Source organism: Diabrotica virgifera, chromosome 1 (assembly GCF_917563875.1).
Source record: "Diabrotica virgifera virgifera chromosome 1, PGI_DIABVI_V3a".
NCBI classification, from domain to species: Eukaryota; Metazoa; Arthropoda; class Insecta; order Coleoptera; family Chrysomelidae; genus Diabrotica; species Diabrotica virgifera.
The window spans coordinates 264,201,641-264,216,179 of NC_065443.1; the positions used below are offsets into that span (position 1 = coordinate 264,201,641).

The 14,539-nt window shown below is 35.0% G+C and overlaps 1 protein-coding gene across 2 annotated transcripts in view; it reads right to left on the reverse strand.

Annotated features, from left to right (window-relative positions):
- The window catches only part of LOC114344785 (uncharacterized), an 834,291-nt gene that overhangs the window by 184,521 nt on the left and 635,231 nt on the right, over positions 1-14,539 (reverse strand). For both annotated transcript variants that reach the window (XM_028295620.2, XM_028295626.2), the window contains exon 9: positions 7,511-7,683. In XM_028295620.2, the coding sequence (XP_028151421.2) occupies positions 7,511-7,683 (173 nt within the window). The remainder of the gene's footprint in view (positions 1-7,510; positions 7,684-14,539) is intronic.

The following is a 14,539-nucleotide window of genomic DNA, read 5'->3' on the forward strand; positions in this document are numbered from 1 at the left end:
AGTTTTATAGCAGAGTTGCTGCTTCCTCGTGGTTTTGTCCGACTGTTAGAATGCATGTGTCGTCTGCAAATGTCGCTATTGTGTTTGGTTCTAATGATGGTATATCGCTGGTATAGAGCAGATATAGCACTGGCTCTAGGACACTTCCTTGTGGAACTCCAGCTTTAACTTCTCTTAATTCTGAATGTGCTTCCTCATTTTAAACTCGAAAGTAGCTGTCGGATATATATGATTCTAGTAGTTCAGAATATTGTTTTGGTAAATAGCATCTCATTTTGTGATATAATCCCTCATGCCACACTTTGTCAAAAGCCTGCGCTACATAAAGAAAAATTGCAGAACAGACTTTTCGTTCTTTTAGAGCTTTTTCTACTACATCAGTTACTCTATGCACCTAATCTATCGTTGAGTGGCTTTCTCTAAACCCAAACTGATGATTAGGAATTAGATTTTTTTGCTGTATAATTGGTTTTAGTCTCTTCAAGAGTAATTTTTCATATAATTTCGACATGACAGGCAACAGTGAAATAGGCCTATATGAAGAAGCTTCTTGTGGAGGTTTTCCTGGTTTTAATTCTCATTAATCTTCTCTGATAATATTTTCCTGTATAAGTATTCCTTATTATGTAGGTATAAGTATTCCGTATTATGTTCCTGTATAAGTATTCCGTATTATGTGTTCCTGTATAAGTATTCCTAGATATTTAGTCTGACTCTGATTTTTGTTTAAAATTTATGTTTATGGGATTAGTCACAGGTTTGGTTTTATTCGCTGTGAGCCGATGAGTAGAGGGGATTTGACAGTTTTCGCCAGCGCTGTTAGCGGCAGCTTTGTGCATTGAATTTGAACAATCTTACCAGAAAAGTACAAGTTTCAAACCGCGAGAGAGCGCTACCGACGAAACTGACAGCCAATAAAAACAGAGGTAACCTCTAAATTTCACATAAACTTATTCTTTTTCTCAATGGTCTCTTGCGTAAGCAGTCATCCAGTCGCACGAACTATAATATTAAAATTATAATAAATAAAATAAAAAACATAAATGAATAACCATTTTCAATTTCGTTGCAACACGAAACTACAGCCGCATCTTATCCTAGTTCAATCAGAGAGTGCTTCAAGCACCTCTACCGGTTTCGAAACCTATTAGTCTCTCATCAGGAGGCACATATGCTGCTCTCTCTGACCCAACCATGACAAACCCCGGCGTGCAGTTACGAATTGCAACGAACGAAATGGCATAAATGCCCTTTGTTGCCCTTAGATGCCCTAGCGGCAACTAAGGGCAACAAATGGCATCTATGCATTTCGTTCGTTGCAATTCGTAACTGCACGCCGGGGTTTGTCATGGTTGGGTCAGAGAGAGCAGCATATGTGCCTCCTGATGAGAGGCTAATAAGTTTCGAAACCGGTAGAGGTGCTTGCAGCACTCTCTGCTTGAACTAGGATATGATGCGGCTGTACTTTCGTGTTGCAACGAAATTGAAAATGGTTATTCATTTTTGATTTACATATTTACTCTGATTGGAGTACGAAGGGAACCATTCTCGTTGGAACTTTACCGCGCTGAGCAGATGGGACGTGAATTATAAATTGTAAAATTCCCTCATCTTCTTTAGTCTCAGCATCCGTTATGGCTTGCAAATTGTAGAAGCCTCGGAGGTGTAACCAGAGAAGGTTCCCATTGTTTTCAATCTGGTAGGATGTAGAGTAACATTTTTGATTTTTATGTGCTATTAGATTGAAAACTTAGTCTTTTTAAAAAAACATAATTACTTTTACTATCAATTCTGTGTATTCGTTCAGTAATCAGGTTACAATAATATTTCAAAAATGAATAACCATTTTCAATTTCGTTGCAAAACGAAAATACAGCCGAACCATATTCCAGTCCAATCAGAGAGTGCTGCAAGCACCCCTACCGGTTTCGAAACTTATTAGTCTCTCATCAGGAGGCACATATGCTGCTCTCCCCGATCCAACCAAAACAAACCCCAGCGTGCAGTCCCGAATTGCAACGAACGAAATGGCATAGATGCCCTAGCGGCAACTGCTAGCAAAAGACTAAGTTTTCACTCTAATGGCATATAACATATCCCACCAGAATGAAAACAATGGGAACCTTCTCTGGTTACACCTCCGAGGCTTCTACAATTTGCAAGCCATACGGATGCTGAGACTAAGGAAGATGAGGGAATTCTACAATTTACAATTCACGTCACATCTGCTCAGCGCGGTAAAGTTCCAACGAGACTGGTTCCCTTCATACTCCACACAGAGTAAATGTAAATCAAAAATGAATAACCATTTTCAATTTCGTTGCAAAACGAAAATACAGCCGAACCATATTCCAGTCCAATCAGAGAGTGCTGCAAGCACCCCTACCGGTTTCGAAACTTATTAGTCTCTCATCAGGAGGCACATATGCTGCTCTCCCCGATCCAACCAAAACAAACCCCAGCGTGCAGTCCCGAATTGCAACGAACGAAATGGCATAGATGCCCTAGCGGCAACTGCTAGCAAAAGACTAAGTTTTCACTCTAATGGCATATAACATATCCCACCAGAATGAAAACAATGGGAACCTTCTCTGGTTACACCTCCGAGGCTTCTACAATTTGCAAGCCATACGGATGCTGAGACTAAGGAAGATGAGGGAATTCTACAATTTACAATTCACGTCACATCTGCTCAGCGCGGTAAAGTTCCAACGAGACTGGTTCCCTTCATACTCCACACAGAGTAAATGTAAATCAAAAATGAATAACCATTTTCAATTTCGTTGCAAAACGAAAATACAGCCGAACCATATTCCAGTCCAATCAGAGAGTGCTGCAAGCACCCCTACCGGTTTCGAAACTTATTAGTCTCTCATCAGGAGGCACATATGCTGCTCTCCCCGATCCAACCAAAACAAACCCCAGCGTGCAGTCCCGAATTGCAACGAACGAAATGGCATAGATGCCCTAGCGGCAACTGCTAGCAAAAGACTAAGTTTTCACTCTAATGGCATATAACATATCCCACCAGAATGAAAACAATGGGAACCTTCTCTGGTTACACCTCCGAGGCTTCTACAATTTGCAAGCCATACGGATGCTGAGACTAAGGAAGATGAGGGAATTCTACAATTTACAATTCACGTCACATCTGCTCAGCGCGGTAAAGTTCCAACGAGACTGGTTCCCTTCGGGACTGCACGCTGGGGTTTGTTTTGGTTGGATCGGGGAGAGCAGCATATGTGCCTCCTGATGAGAGACTAATAAGTTTCGAAACCGGTAGGGGTGCTTGCAGCACTCTCTGATTGGACTGGAATATGGTTCGGCTGTATTTTCGTTTTGCAACGAAATTGAAAATGGTTATTCATTTTTGATTTACATTTACTCTGTGTGGAGTATGAAGGGAACCAGTCTCGTTGGAACTTTACCGCGCTGAGCAGATGTGACGTGAATTGTAAATTGTAGAATTCCCTCATCTTCCTTAGTCTCAGCATCCGTATGGCTTGCAAATTGTAGAAGCCTCGGAGGTGTAACCAGAGAAGGTTCCCATTGTTTTCATTCTGGTGGGATATGTTATATGCCATTAGAGTGAAAACTTAGTCTTTTGCTAGCAGTTGCCGCTAGGGCATCTATGCCATTTCGTTCGTTGCAATTCGGGACTGCACGCTGGGGTTTGTTTTGGTTGGATCGGGGAGAGCAGCATATGTGCCTCCTGATGAGAGACTAATAAGTTTCGAAACCGGTAGGGGTGCTTGCAGCACTCTCTGATTGGACTGGAATATGGTTCGGCTGTATTTTCGTTTTGCAACGAAATTGAAAATGGTTATTCATTTTTGATTTACATTTACTCTGTGTGGAGTATGAAGGGAACCAGTCTCGTTGGAACTTTACCGCGCTGAGCAGATGTGACGTGAATTGTAAATTGTAGAATTCCCTCATCTTCCTTAGTCTCAGCATCCGTATGGCTTGCAAATTGTAGAAGCCTCGGAGGTGTAACCAGAGAAGGTTCCCATTGTTTTCATTCTGGTGGGATATGTTATATGCCATTAGAGTGAAAACTTAGTCTCTTTCTTCTAATAATATTTCAGTTCATAATTTGGATTTTTCTAGATAAATATCTATTTTTCTCGTTTTGAATATTTCACATACACCAATTTTATCAGAAAAGTACAAGTTTCAAACCGCGAGAGAGCGCTACCGTCGAATTGACAAAAGTTATGACCTTGAAAATTTCACGTAAACTTGTGTACTAAATCGGCATGACTCATAGCTCTTGTCAAAATCCAATACCTATAATCACTAATAAAATTACAACTAAACTTTGGTTAATCCCATATAAACATAATAGCCCGGGGTAGTGTCAAATTTAACCGGAGCATTTTAGCATGGCTGTTTTCTTTTTATTCAGTTAGGTATTCCAAAGCTTATTAACAAATCATGTGTCAGCTGGCCCAAAACCGGGGATTTTAGACAACAAAAGGTAAAATGCGAAACTTGATGGAAAAACGCTACAAATTATATGTCAAATATTTATCTCCGTGACTTACGTGTATAATAGCCAAGAATACCTAGCTACTGGCTTTCACCCAGACGACTCGGGTTCAAATTCTGGCCGTGAAAATCTTTTATGTTTTTAAAATAGACATTTTGATTTGAAAAATGATTATTTTTTGTTAATACCACGTTTTATTATTTATACGACACAATATAAAAAGTCTGTATGTCTTTTATAGAATCGTAAACTTTGCATTTGATCATATATATTCAGCTGACGCTTTTTTCTTACAATCTAAAATTCATAAATTAATGATTTATACTTTTTAGTCGTTGCCAAACTACATAGTTCAAGAATATTTTTTTATTATTAACTAGCTGACCCGGCAAACTTCGTACCGCCTTAGAACTAAAAAATAATGTTTAAAAGTTAAATACTTAAAAATTACCAGAAAGCCAAAAAAATACTCAAAAATATTGCGTATACTTTTTTCTAAAAGACAATATTGTTTTGTGGTGTCTGCGTAAATAATAATTACTTAAATTGGTCGTATTAACTCAGAAACCTTCCCGGTTTCATGTACAGCAACTTTGCTTGAGGTCATCATAATTATGATCAAATGCATAGTTTACGATTCGATAAGAGGCATACAGACAAACATTCATTTTTATATATTATAGAGAACAAGGAAATATATAGATTAATAAGGGGTTGGTGATAGAAAAGTGAAAAATTAGGGACCAAAAAAATAAATTAAAGGGGATTATGTACAAAAACTTTGTTTATTAAGGAGCTCAATCATAATAATATTATGATATTATCATAGGTATATGATCAAATGCATAGTTTACGATTCTATAAAAGATATACAGATTTTTTTATATTGTGTCGTATAAATAATAAAAACGTGGTATTGCCAAAAAAGTATTATTTTTTAAATCAAAATGTCAATTTTAAACCCAAAAAAGATTTTCAGGGCCAGGATTTGAACCCGAGTCGTCTGGGTGAAAGCCAGTAGCTAGGTATTCTTGGCTATTATACACGTAAGTCACGGAGATAAATATTGACAGATAAGTTGTAGCGTTTTTCCATCAAGTTTCACATTTTAATTTTTCTTGCATAAAATCCCCGGTTTTGGGCCAGCTGACACATGATTTGTTGGAACACCTAACTGAATAAAAAGAAAACAGCCATGCTAAAAAGTTTCAGAATCTGATTTTTGTTTGTATTGGTACCGCTCTATTGGGTGTGATCTACAACACTGGGGTGCAAAATTAACCGGACACCCTAAAAATGGCTCATTTTTGATGTCTCACATTTCCTAAACCTGTTGTCCGATTGAAGTGATTTTTTAATATGTTATAGCCTTATTCTTTAACAATATCGTTGTGATAATATTTTTGCTAAACAGTTACATTTCATTGTATACCGGGTGTACCAATGAAACTGTGTTTTTTCCTCAAACTTCGCATCACCCTGTGGAATATTCTAGCATTTACAAAATACTCAAACTTAATCCCAACTATAGCCTCATGTTTTATTAATATTCTGTTTTTTGAGTCAATCGCTTATGTTGGACGGTTAAAAAGTTAGGTACTTTAACAATATTAGCCATATTTTTCATCAATATAGTGTGATTTTAAATAAGCATGACAAACGTCAAGGAGTAATTCCACATGAAAAAATAATGACAGTTGGCTTTATAAACCTATATCCGCAAATGCTTAGTTTCTGAGATAGAGGGTGTTGAAATTTTTCTTACAAACTGACGATTTATTTATTGCTTTAAAACCGGCTGAGATAGGCAAATTCAATTTGGTGGGTTTTATGACGTAGTTTTTGTACATTTTTTGACATACAAGTTAGAATTTAATATTCACCATTGGCGCGCATGTAGGTAATATGAGCCGTCATATTACCCGTATGCGCGCCAATGGTGAATACTAAATTCTTAATTTTATGTCAAAAAATGTGCAATAACTACGCCTTAAACCTACCAAATTTCATTTGCATACCTCAACCGGTTTTAAAGCAATAAATAAATCGTCAATTTGTAAGAAAAATTTCAGCACCCCTATCTCAGAAACGAAGCATTTGCGTACATATCGTTTATAAAGCAAACTATCATTACTTTTTCATGCAGAATTACCCTTTAAAGGTTACCATACTTATTTAAAAACACCCTGTATTGTTGAAAAACATGGCTAGTTGTTAAATTAACTAGCTTTTTATGGTCCAATGTAAGCGAATTAATCAAAAAACAAAATGTTGAGAAAATATGAGGCTATAGTTAGAATTTAATTTCAGTATTTTATAAACGCTAGAATATTTCAGAGGGTGATGCGAACTTTGAGAAAAAAAACACAGTTTGATTGGTACACCCGGTATACAATGAAAATTTAACTGTTTAGCAACAATACTATTACAGCGATATTGTTAAAGAATAAGGCTGTAACATATTAAAAAATCACTTAAATCGGTCTACAGGTTTAGGAAGTTCGAGACATAAAAAATGAACCACTTTTAAGGTGTCCGGTTAATTTTGCACCCCAGTGTATTTCATGACGTTTCTTATTTTAAATGTGGTCGCTAATTACATAATCTGCTCAGTTGAGACATCTACGTCGATTATTTTTGATGGATGTATGTATCTATGTGTTGGTTATATTATATATATAATATCTATCATATATCTTTGTCCAGGAGTGGTATGATTGTGTTTATCTTTATACATATATACGTAACGTAATACATGTATGTATGTACATAAAATAAAGAAGGAATATGATCAGTTTACTACAGACTAGCAAACATTGAAAATAGACAAGAAAAATGTAAACCCAAAAATAAACATATAAAAGGAGGAAATAAAAACATCACAGAGAATATTAAGTAGGTAATTATGTTTTACATTTTATTGCATTACCAGAATGTGAGACAACACCCAACTCCTATTTTCTTTATTAATTTACAAAACAATTATCATGATTAGAAGAAAAAGAAACTTTAGCTTACCTGGTAGGCATTTTCGCCATCATTGGGCGCCTTTCTTTGGCCGATGTAGGAGTACGAGAGGCGTCGAACTAGTTTTAATAGATCGTTGGCGTCAGCGCTAGTTTCAGCTACTGCAGTACTAGGACCGCCGCTTGTCTTCTCTCGTTGTGCTGAGTGTTCTCTGATTAAATGCCCTAGAACAAACAGAACACAATTGATATTAGTAAAAATTAATCTTGAATACAAACCAAGAATAAGTTTGATATTTTTGTTTGATATTTTGACTAGATTATAGAGCAAATCCTAAATGAAATGTGGTGGAGAGATATTTAAAAGCTGAAAAGGCAAGACAAGAAATGAAAAAAGATTACACGGTGTCTCAAAATTATAACAGCTTATTATCTAATTGATGGACTCGACCGTTACTTGATGGAAGTTCATTTTATCTAAAAATAATAAAACACTGAAAACGTTACTTTTCTATACTTCCACAAAAAGTGACTACAGCAGTTTCGGCAGAGTGCCTTTCTCAAGTGATATAGTTTACAACGTGTTTGCCTTTTTAAGGCTTTAAATGAAGAGGTTGAGGAGTGGGGAGCTGTTTGTCTCGAGTTGGTCATTCAGAATTATATCCGTATTTTTCGATTTATTAATTTCCATAGATTCTAAAAAAGATAGCTTTATTTTGAATATGTAGTGTTTAATTTTTAGCTTATTATCTGCTATGTCTCCAAGCCGTAGGTACAAACTGGTACTATGCATGTATTATACTTATACCATTTTACAGGAATGGATGTATTTTCAAGATATATAAATATGCTCGTTTACCGAAAGCGGCACATGCCAGTTTTGGTCTTTTTTTAATTTCAGTATATTGATTTGATTTTGACATTGATGACATAAATTTCATCTACTTTTCTTAATATTTATAATACAAGGGAAAGTGGAGGGAAAGAAATAAATTGATCAAAAGAAACTTTCACGACTGCGTAATATTAGGCAATGCTGTGGTTCCACTTCCACAGTAGAATAATATTATTTCGCGCAGCAGCCGATAGAGAAAGGTTTCAGAAACTAAAACTTAGTAGGACAAAAACAGAGTAGTTCATTTAAAGTTGGAGGATGGACGGATGAAGTTATGGAGTTACTACAAATAAAATGATATCTTTGGATGTTGAAATGATTGTGAAAAGCAATAGTTTTAAGTACCTGGGATCGGTATTACAGAGTAATGGAGGATTAGATGAAGATGCATGCAGTAGAATTAGGGTTGGATGTGGATGGATGGAATGGAAAGAAGCGAGTGGTGTTGTGTGACAGAAAAATTACAATGAAGCTAATGGGAAAATTCTATAAAATAGCCATAATGCGGACTATGATGTACGGAACTGAATGTTGGGCAGAGACAAAGAAAGAGGAACAACGAATGCATGTGGCGGAAATGAGAATGCTTAGATGGATGAGTGGAGTGACAAAGAAGGATAAAATTAGAAATGAGTATGTTAGGGGGAGTCTAGGGGTGGCACCAATTGATGCCAAAATGAGAGAGCATAAATTGAGATGGTTTGGTCATGTTCAACGTCGAGAAGTTAATCACCCAATACGAATAATTGCTAAAGTGCAGATTCCTGAAAGGAGGAGGAGAGGAAGACAAAAGAAGACCTGGGAAGGGACGATTAGGCAAGAATGTTGGTAAAGGAGATTAATATTGATATGACCCAAGATAGAATTGTGTGGAGAAATCCAATAACGGAAGCCGAACCTGCAAGGAGATAATGCAAAGAGAATGATGAGAATGTAAACATGATGACAGCCAACTGAATAGAGACAATGCGTCTGAATACGCACATACCAACTAAAGTAGAAGAATGACCAAAAATTCATACAATAAATATCTAGAGAAAACAAGAGACACCAAGTTAGACCACCAGGATGCATGGGTGACATATTATTATGAATAACAGTAGCAAATTGGATGTAGAAAACACAAGATAAAGAACAGTGGAAGGGAAGGAGAAGACCTATATCCATTAGTGAAGGCAATGTTTATTTTTAATTTTTGAAAACTTAATAAATTGAATTTATAAATTATTATGGTAGAAAAAAATTGGGCCAGTATTAAATAATAACGTGCGAAATAAAATTGTTGTGCGGTCCCCAGTGTCATATAAATAGGATTTCTTTTCCGAATGCGATGTTTTATGCCTGGTTGCACCAACAGATCTTAAGCTCCAGCTTAGCTAAGCTCTACTTATAGATAGTGCCTCATTGAGTATCACTTACGTTGCAGCATCATTTTAGATTCTTACCTTATTATCAATTATATCTTTTATTATATTATGGTATTCTTATTGTGATATACTACAATTATATTATATTAATTTTTATGATATTCTCGACTTAAGCTTAAGATCTGTTGGTGAAACCGGGCATAATGTCTCATATAAATGGTATACTCGGATTTAAAGTTAAAATGGGCTGCATAGTAGCCAATATAATTTTTATATTGAATCTCATCAAGGTAAGTATTCACTACTCACTATTCTACCGACATGAAGATTTGCGTCATGGTGCATTAACACGAATTTGTTATCCAATATGGCTGGAAAATGGCAAAACATGATGTTCTAAAATGTTTTTAATGTATATATCAGCTGTCATTCACCCAGTCACCTCCACAAGTCACCTCCATATGAGTTCTTCACTTCTCTCTGTTTTGTGCTATTTAGTGCCAGTATCTACCCATTCTTGCTTTGACGCCGTCTAGCCATCGTTTTTGTGGTTTTGCTTTAGTATGACTGGGCTCGTGTGGTCTCCAATGTATAATGTTTCGCGTCCACATTTCATTGCTTTGTCATGGCCAGTTCCATTTTATTTCCGCAATTTTTCCAATTGCATCTTCCACCTTCGTCCTCCGTCACACGTCCTTATTTTCGTTTATGTCCTTTCAGCTTAGCCCTAACATAGCTTGTTCGATGAACCTCTGTGTTAATCTTAATCTATATTCATCTTTGATCTGTTTTAAGGAATTTTAATATTTCCATACCGCGGTTTTCTGGTTTTTCTATGTTGAACGAGTATAATTCTGTATAAATAGTAATATTCAATAATATTTATTAAATTATTTTTGTCATTTATAGTGATTCCATTTATATCTGTTATCAGGTGTATTTGTTGTCGGTCTTTCCTATTTACAGTTTTTAACACTTTCATACTCTTGATTTTCCCTGTAATATTCTCGATTTGTTCGGTATTTTAGTCCCTGATGTCTTGTTTTATCCTTTTTTTATTGCCTTATTAAGTTTCTTACATTTTAGTGAATTTTGGTCCATGCAACTGTTGCCCTTAAGCGTCTGTTGTCTTTCTGTCTTTAATTTATTATTTTTCATAAGTTTGTTGATTTTTCCTAAAATTACATTAGTGCATTGACGGGCCGCGAAAAAAGTTTCAACGGGCAGCATGCGGCCCGCGGGCCGCATGTTGCCGACCCCTGCTTTAAAACATCGCATTCGGAACAGAAGTCCCATTCCTATGATACAGGGGGGCTAAGGATAGCAGCACAAAAAATGTCATTCCACATGCATATGCAATATTTTTGTCCGTGAGTATATAAAAAATATAGAAAAAATAGGAGAACTGTGGGTAATGTCATGTAAACATATTACATTTTTCTTATATTTCATTTTAAAAACTTTATATATGTTTTTGTTGTTCAGCGTTTCCTGAACTAAACGACCAATTAAGAAACGCAACAAGCTTCACTTCATTTTGTCACGCAAGAGAAAAACAACTAATTGTCAAAGCACTGTATCTAACAGTCATTAACTAAAACTAACCGTAATAAATTACTATTCAATCGGATGATAATGGAGAAGATTTCTTACTAATTTTGCGCTACTAACAACGAGTTGAGATGAACTATGAAGAGATAAGGTTTTGGTACGAAAATTTTTCGCATAATAAATATATAGTCAATGCTAATAGTTATGCCGCAATACCATGCGGTTTTCCCATGAGAATTTGTTATCAATATAAAATTCCGGTATTTTATACATTTATACTACATTCACAATCAAGATGCAGTAGAAGTAAACAAACCGAGACTAGTTAACTGTTACAAGGAGCACTCCTGAATCTGATTTACAATCTACACTAAGCATCAAAATTAACGCACCACCTTAAAAATAGGACATTTTTGATGTCTTGTATTTCCTAAACCTGTTGTCCGATTTTAGTGATTTTTTTAATATGTTATAGCCTTATTCTTTGAGAATATCGAGATAATAATACTGTTGCTAAACAGAAAGTGTCATTGTATACCGGGTGTAAAAATGATAGTGTGTTTCTTCCTCAAAGTTTGGAACACCCTGTGGAATATTCTGGCATATATAAAATATTGAAGTTAAAACTCAACTGTAGCCTTAGGCTTTCTTAACATTATTCTCTTCGACTCATTCGCTTATGTTGGATAATAAAAAAGTTAGATACTTTAACAACTAGCAACGTCCTTCATCAATTCAGGGTGTTTCTAAATAAGTGCGACAATCTTTAACGAGTAATTCTGCATGAAAAGATATTGACCGTTTGCTTTATAAACATATGTCTGCAATTACTTCGTTTCCGAGATACGGGATGTTGAATTTTTTCTTACAAACTGACGATTTATTTATTGCTCTAAAACCGTTTGAGATATGCAAATAAAATTTGGTAGGTTTTAAGAGGTAGTTATTGCGCATTTTTTGGCATAAAATTAAGAATTTTATACTCACCATTGGTGTGCATACGGGTAATATGACCGGGAATAAGTATTTTTCGAAGCTTTATCGATTGTAACTCGGCTTCTACGCATGCAAACGAGCCTGAGAAGGTCTTATTTTAAAGCTTGATTTATAAGCTTCAAAACAAAGTTTCCTTAAATTTCTTTATTTCTTTTTTTAAAGTTATACCCGTTTAAAGTTGTAATTTGTTAAAAAAATTGTACATTAATTTGTTTATAAGGGTTTCAAGCAAATTTGAGCTATAAACATTTATACTTTAATTAACAATAATGATAGAAGAACTCAAAAGGAACAATTTGAGCTTAGACATTGTTCGTAAGTTTATTTTTGGCCAAGATATTGATATTTTAATGACGCGCTATAAGGCGCAAGATCGGTTCACTGTCAAGTATTTTTCGTCGCTTTATCGATCGTAACTCGGCTTCTACGCATGGAAATGAGCTTTTCAAGGTCTCATACTTTATCTTCATTTGTTTTAAAGTTATACTCGTTTGAAGTTATAATTTTCTTAAAAAATTTGTACCTACGTTAATTTGTTTTTAGTTTTGAGCAATAAACATTTATACTTTAATAACCATTAATTATAGAAGAATTCAAAAGGAATATTTTGAGGTTAGGAAATTGTCTATTAATTAAGTGCTTAGTCTATCAATTAGGGATTAAAATGAGACTTTGAAAAGCTCATTTGCATGCGTAGAATCCGAGTTACGATCGATAAAGCGTCGAAAAATACTTGACAGTGAGCCGATCTTGCGCCTCATAGCGCGCCATTAAAATATCGACATCTTGGCCAAAAATAAACGTACGAACAATTTCATAAGCTAAAATTGTTCCTTTTGAGTTATTTTATCATTATTGTTAATTAAAATATAAATGTTTATAGCTCAAATTTGCTTGAAACCCTTATAAACAAATCAATGTACAACTTTTTTAAAAAAATTACAACTTCAAGCGGGTATAACTTTAAAACAAATGAAGATAAAATAATTTAACAAACTTTGTTTGGAAGCTTATAAATCAAGCTTTAAAATAAGACCTTCTCTCTGAAATGAGCAATACTACGCATGCAAATGAGCTAAGGCTCGTTTGCATGCGTAAAGGCCGAGTTACGATCGATAAAGCTTCGAAAAGTACTTATTTTGCAATTTGCATTGTGCACTAATTTTACGATATCTTGAGTTCTAATTGTTTGATTTAAGTTTAGTAAACGTGTTTTTCTTTGGTTTTTTTTTATAAAGGAACAAATTTTATTTGAAACATATTTTTTATCTCTTTTAGTTTATGAGCCAGAGCCTTATAAACAATTAAATTGTTTATAACAATTTTTAAACCACTCGGATCGAAATACACCCTCGAAATTCGTAATCAACAGCCAAAAATCCATAAGAAATCGTTGAGTTTGTCCATCAGAAATAAAAAGGACACGGTGACCCCTCTGGCGCCTACACTACTTGGATTGTCATGCACAAAAGCACATAGCTAACACGTCAAAGAAAAAAACTTATATTGTGCAGATGTGTGCATTTGCCCTGGGAGTGAGTACTCTTCTCGAGGGTGAAAAACATACGTTCAAAATAAGTCCGGAAGTGGATAAACTGACTAATTCTAATAAACTTTTGTTCTATAGAGATTTTTCACGATTCGACTCGATTTAGAATTTGACGAATAAGAACAAGAACCTACTTTTCGTTAGCTACAACTCTGCTTGTGCTGGGTCTATAGAATTCATAATTGCACCATAATGTATTTCTCTTTTTTATAAGCTATATTTTGGCTCGGAATATTTTTTCAATAAAATACTTACTTTTTGAGTTATTTGCGAAAAACCGTAAGAAAACGTGTTCTTTTGTCGAATAAATTAACATTACACTCGCAAATAACTCAAAGAGTATTGACGTTTATCCATTTCCGAACTTATTTTTAATGTATGCTTTTTCACGTGTGATGTATGTATAATGTATGTTATCTATGTGTATGCCAGATTCCACGTCAATCCAAGCGGTTCTTCAAAATTCGGAGCAAAAACCGAATAAAAAAACCATCAATTAAAAAGCTCTAAAACAAAATGTCAATTTCAGTCATTTAAAAATCGCACAAAATACGTATCCTTTATAAAGACCTGCCAAACAAAATTATTTATAAATCGCACCATCCAAGTCTTTCGTTAACATTTTAAAAACAATCAACAGCACCAGGACTTGCCATCGAACGTAAAATAAAAAAGAATATTTATTCGTCGATTGTTTTAGAATTTTTAATTTTCTCGTTAATT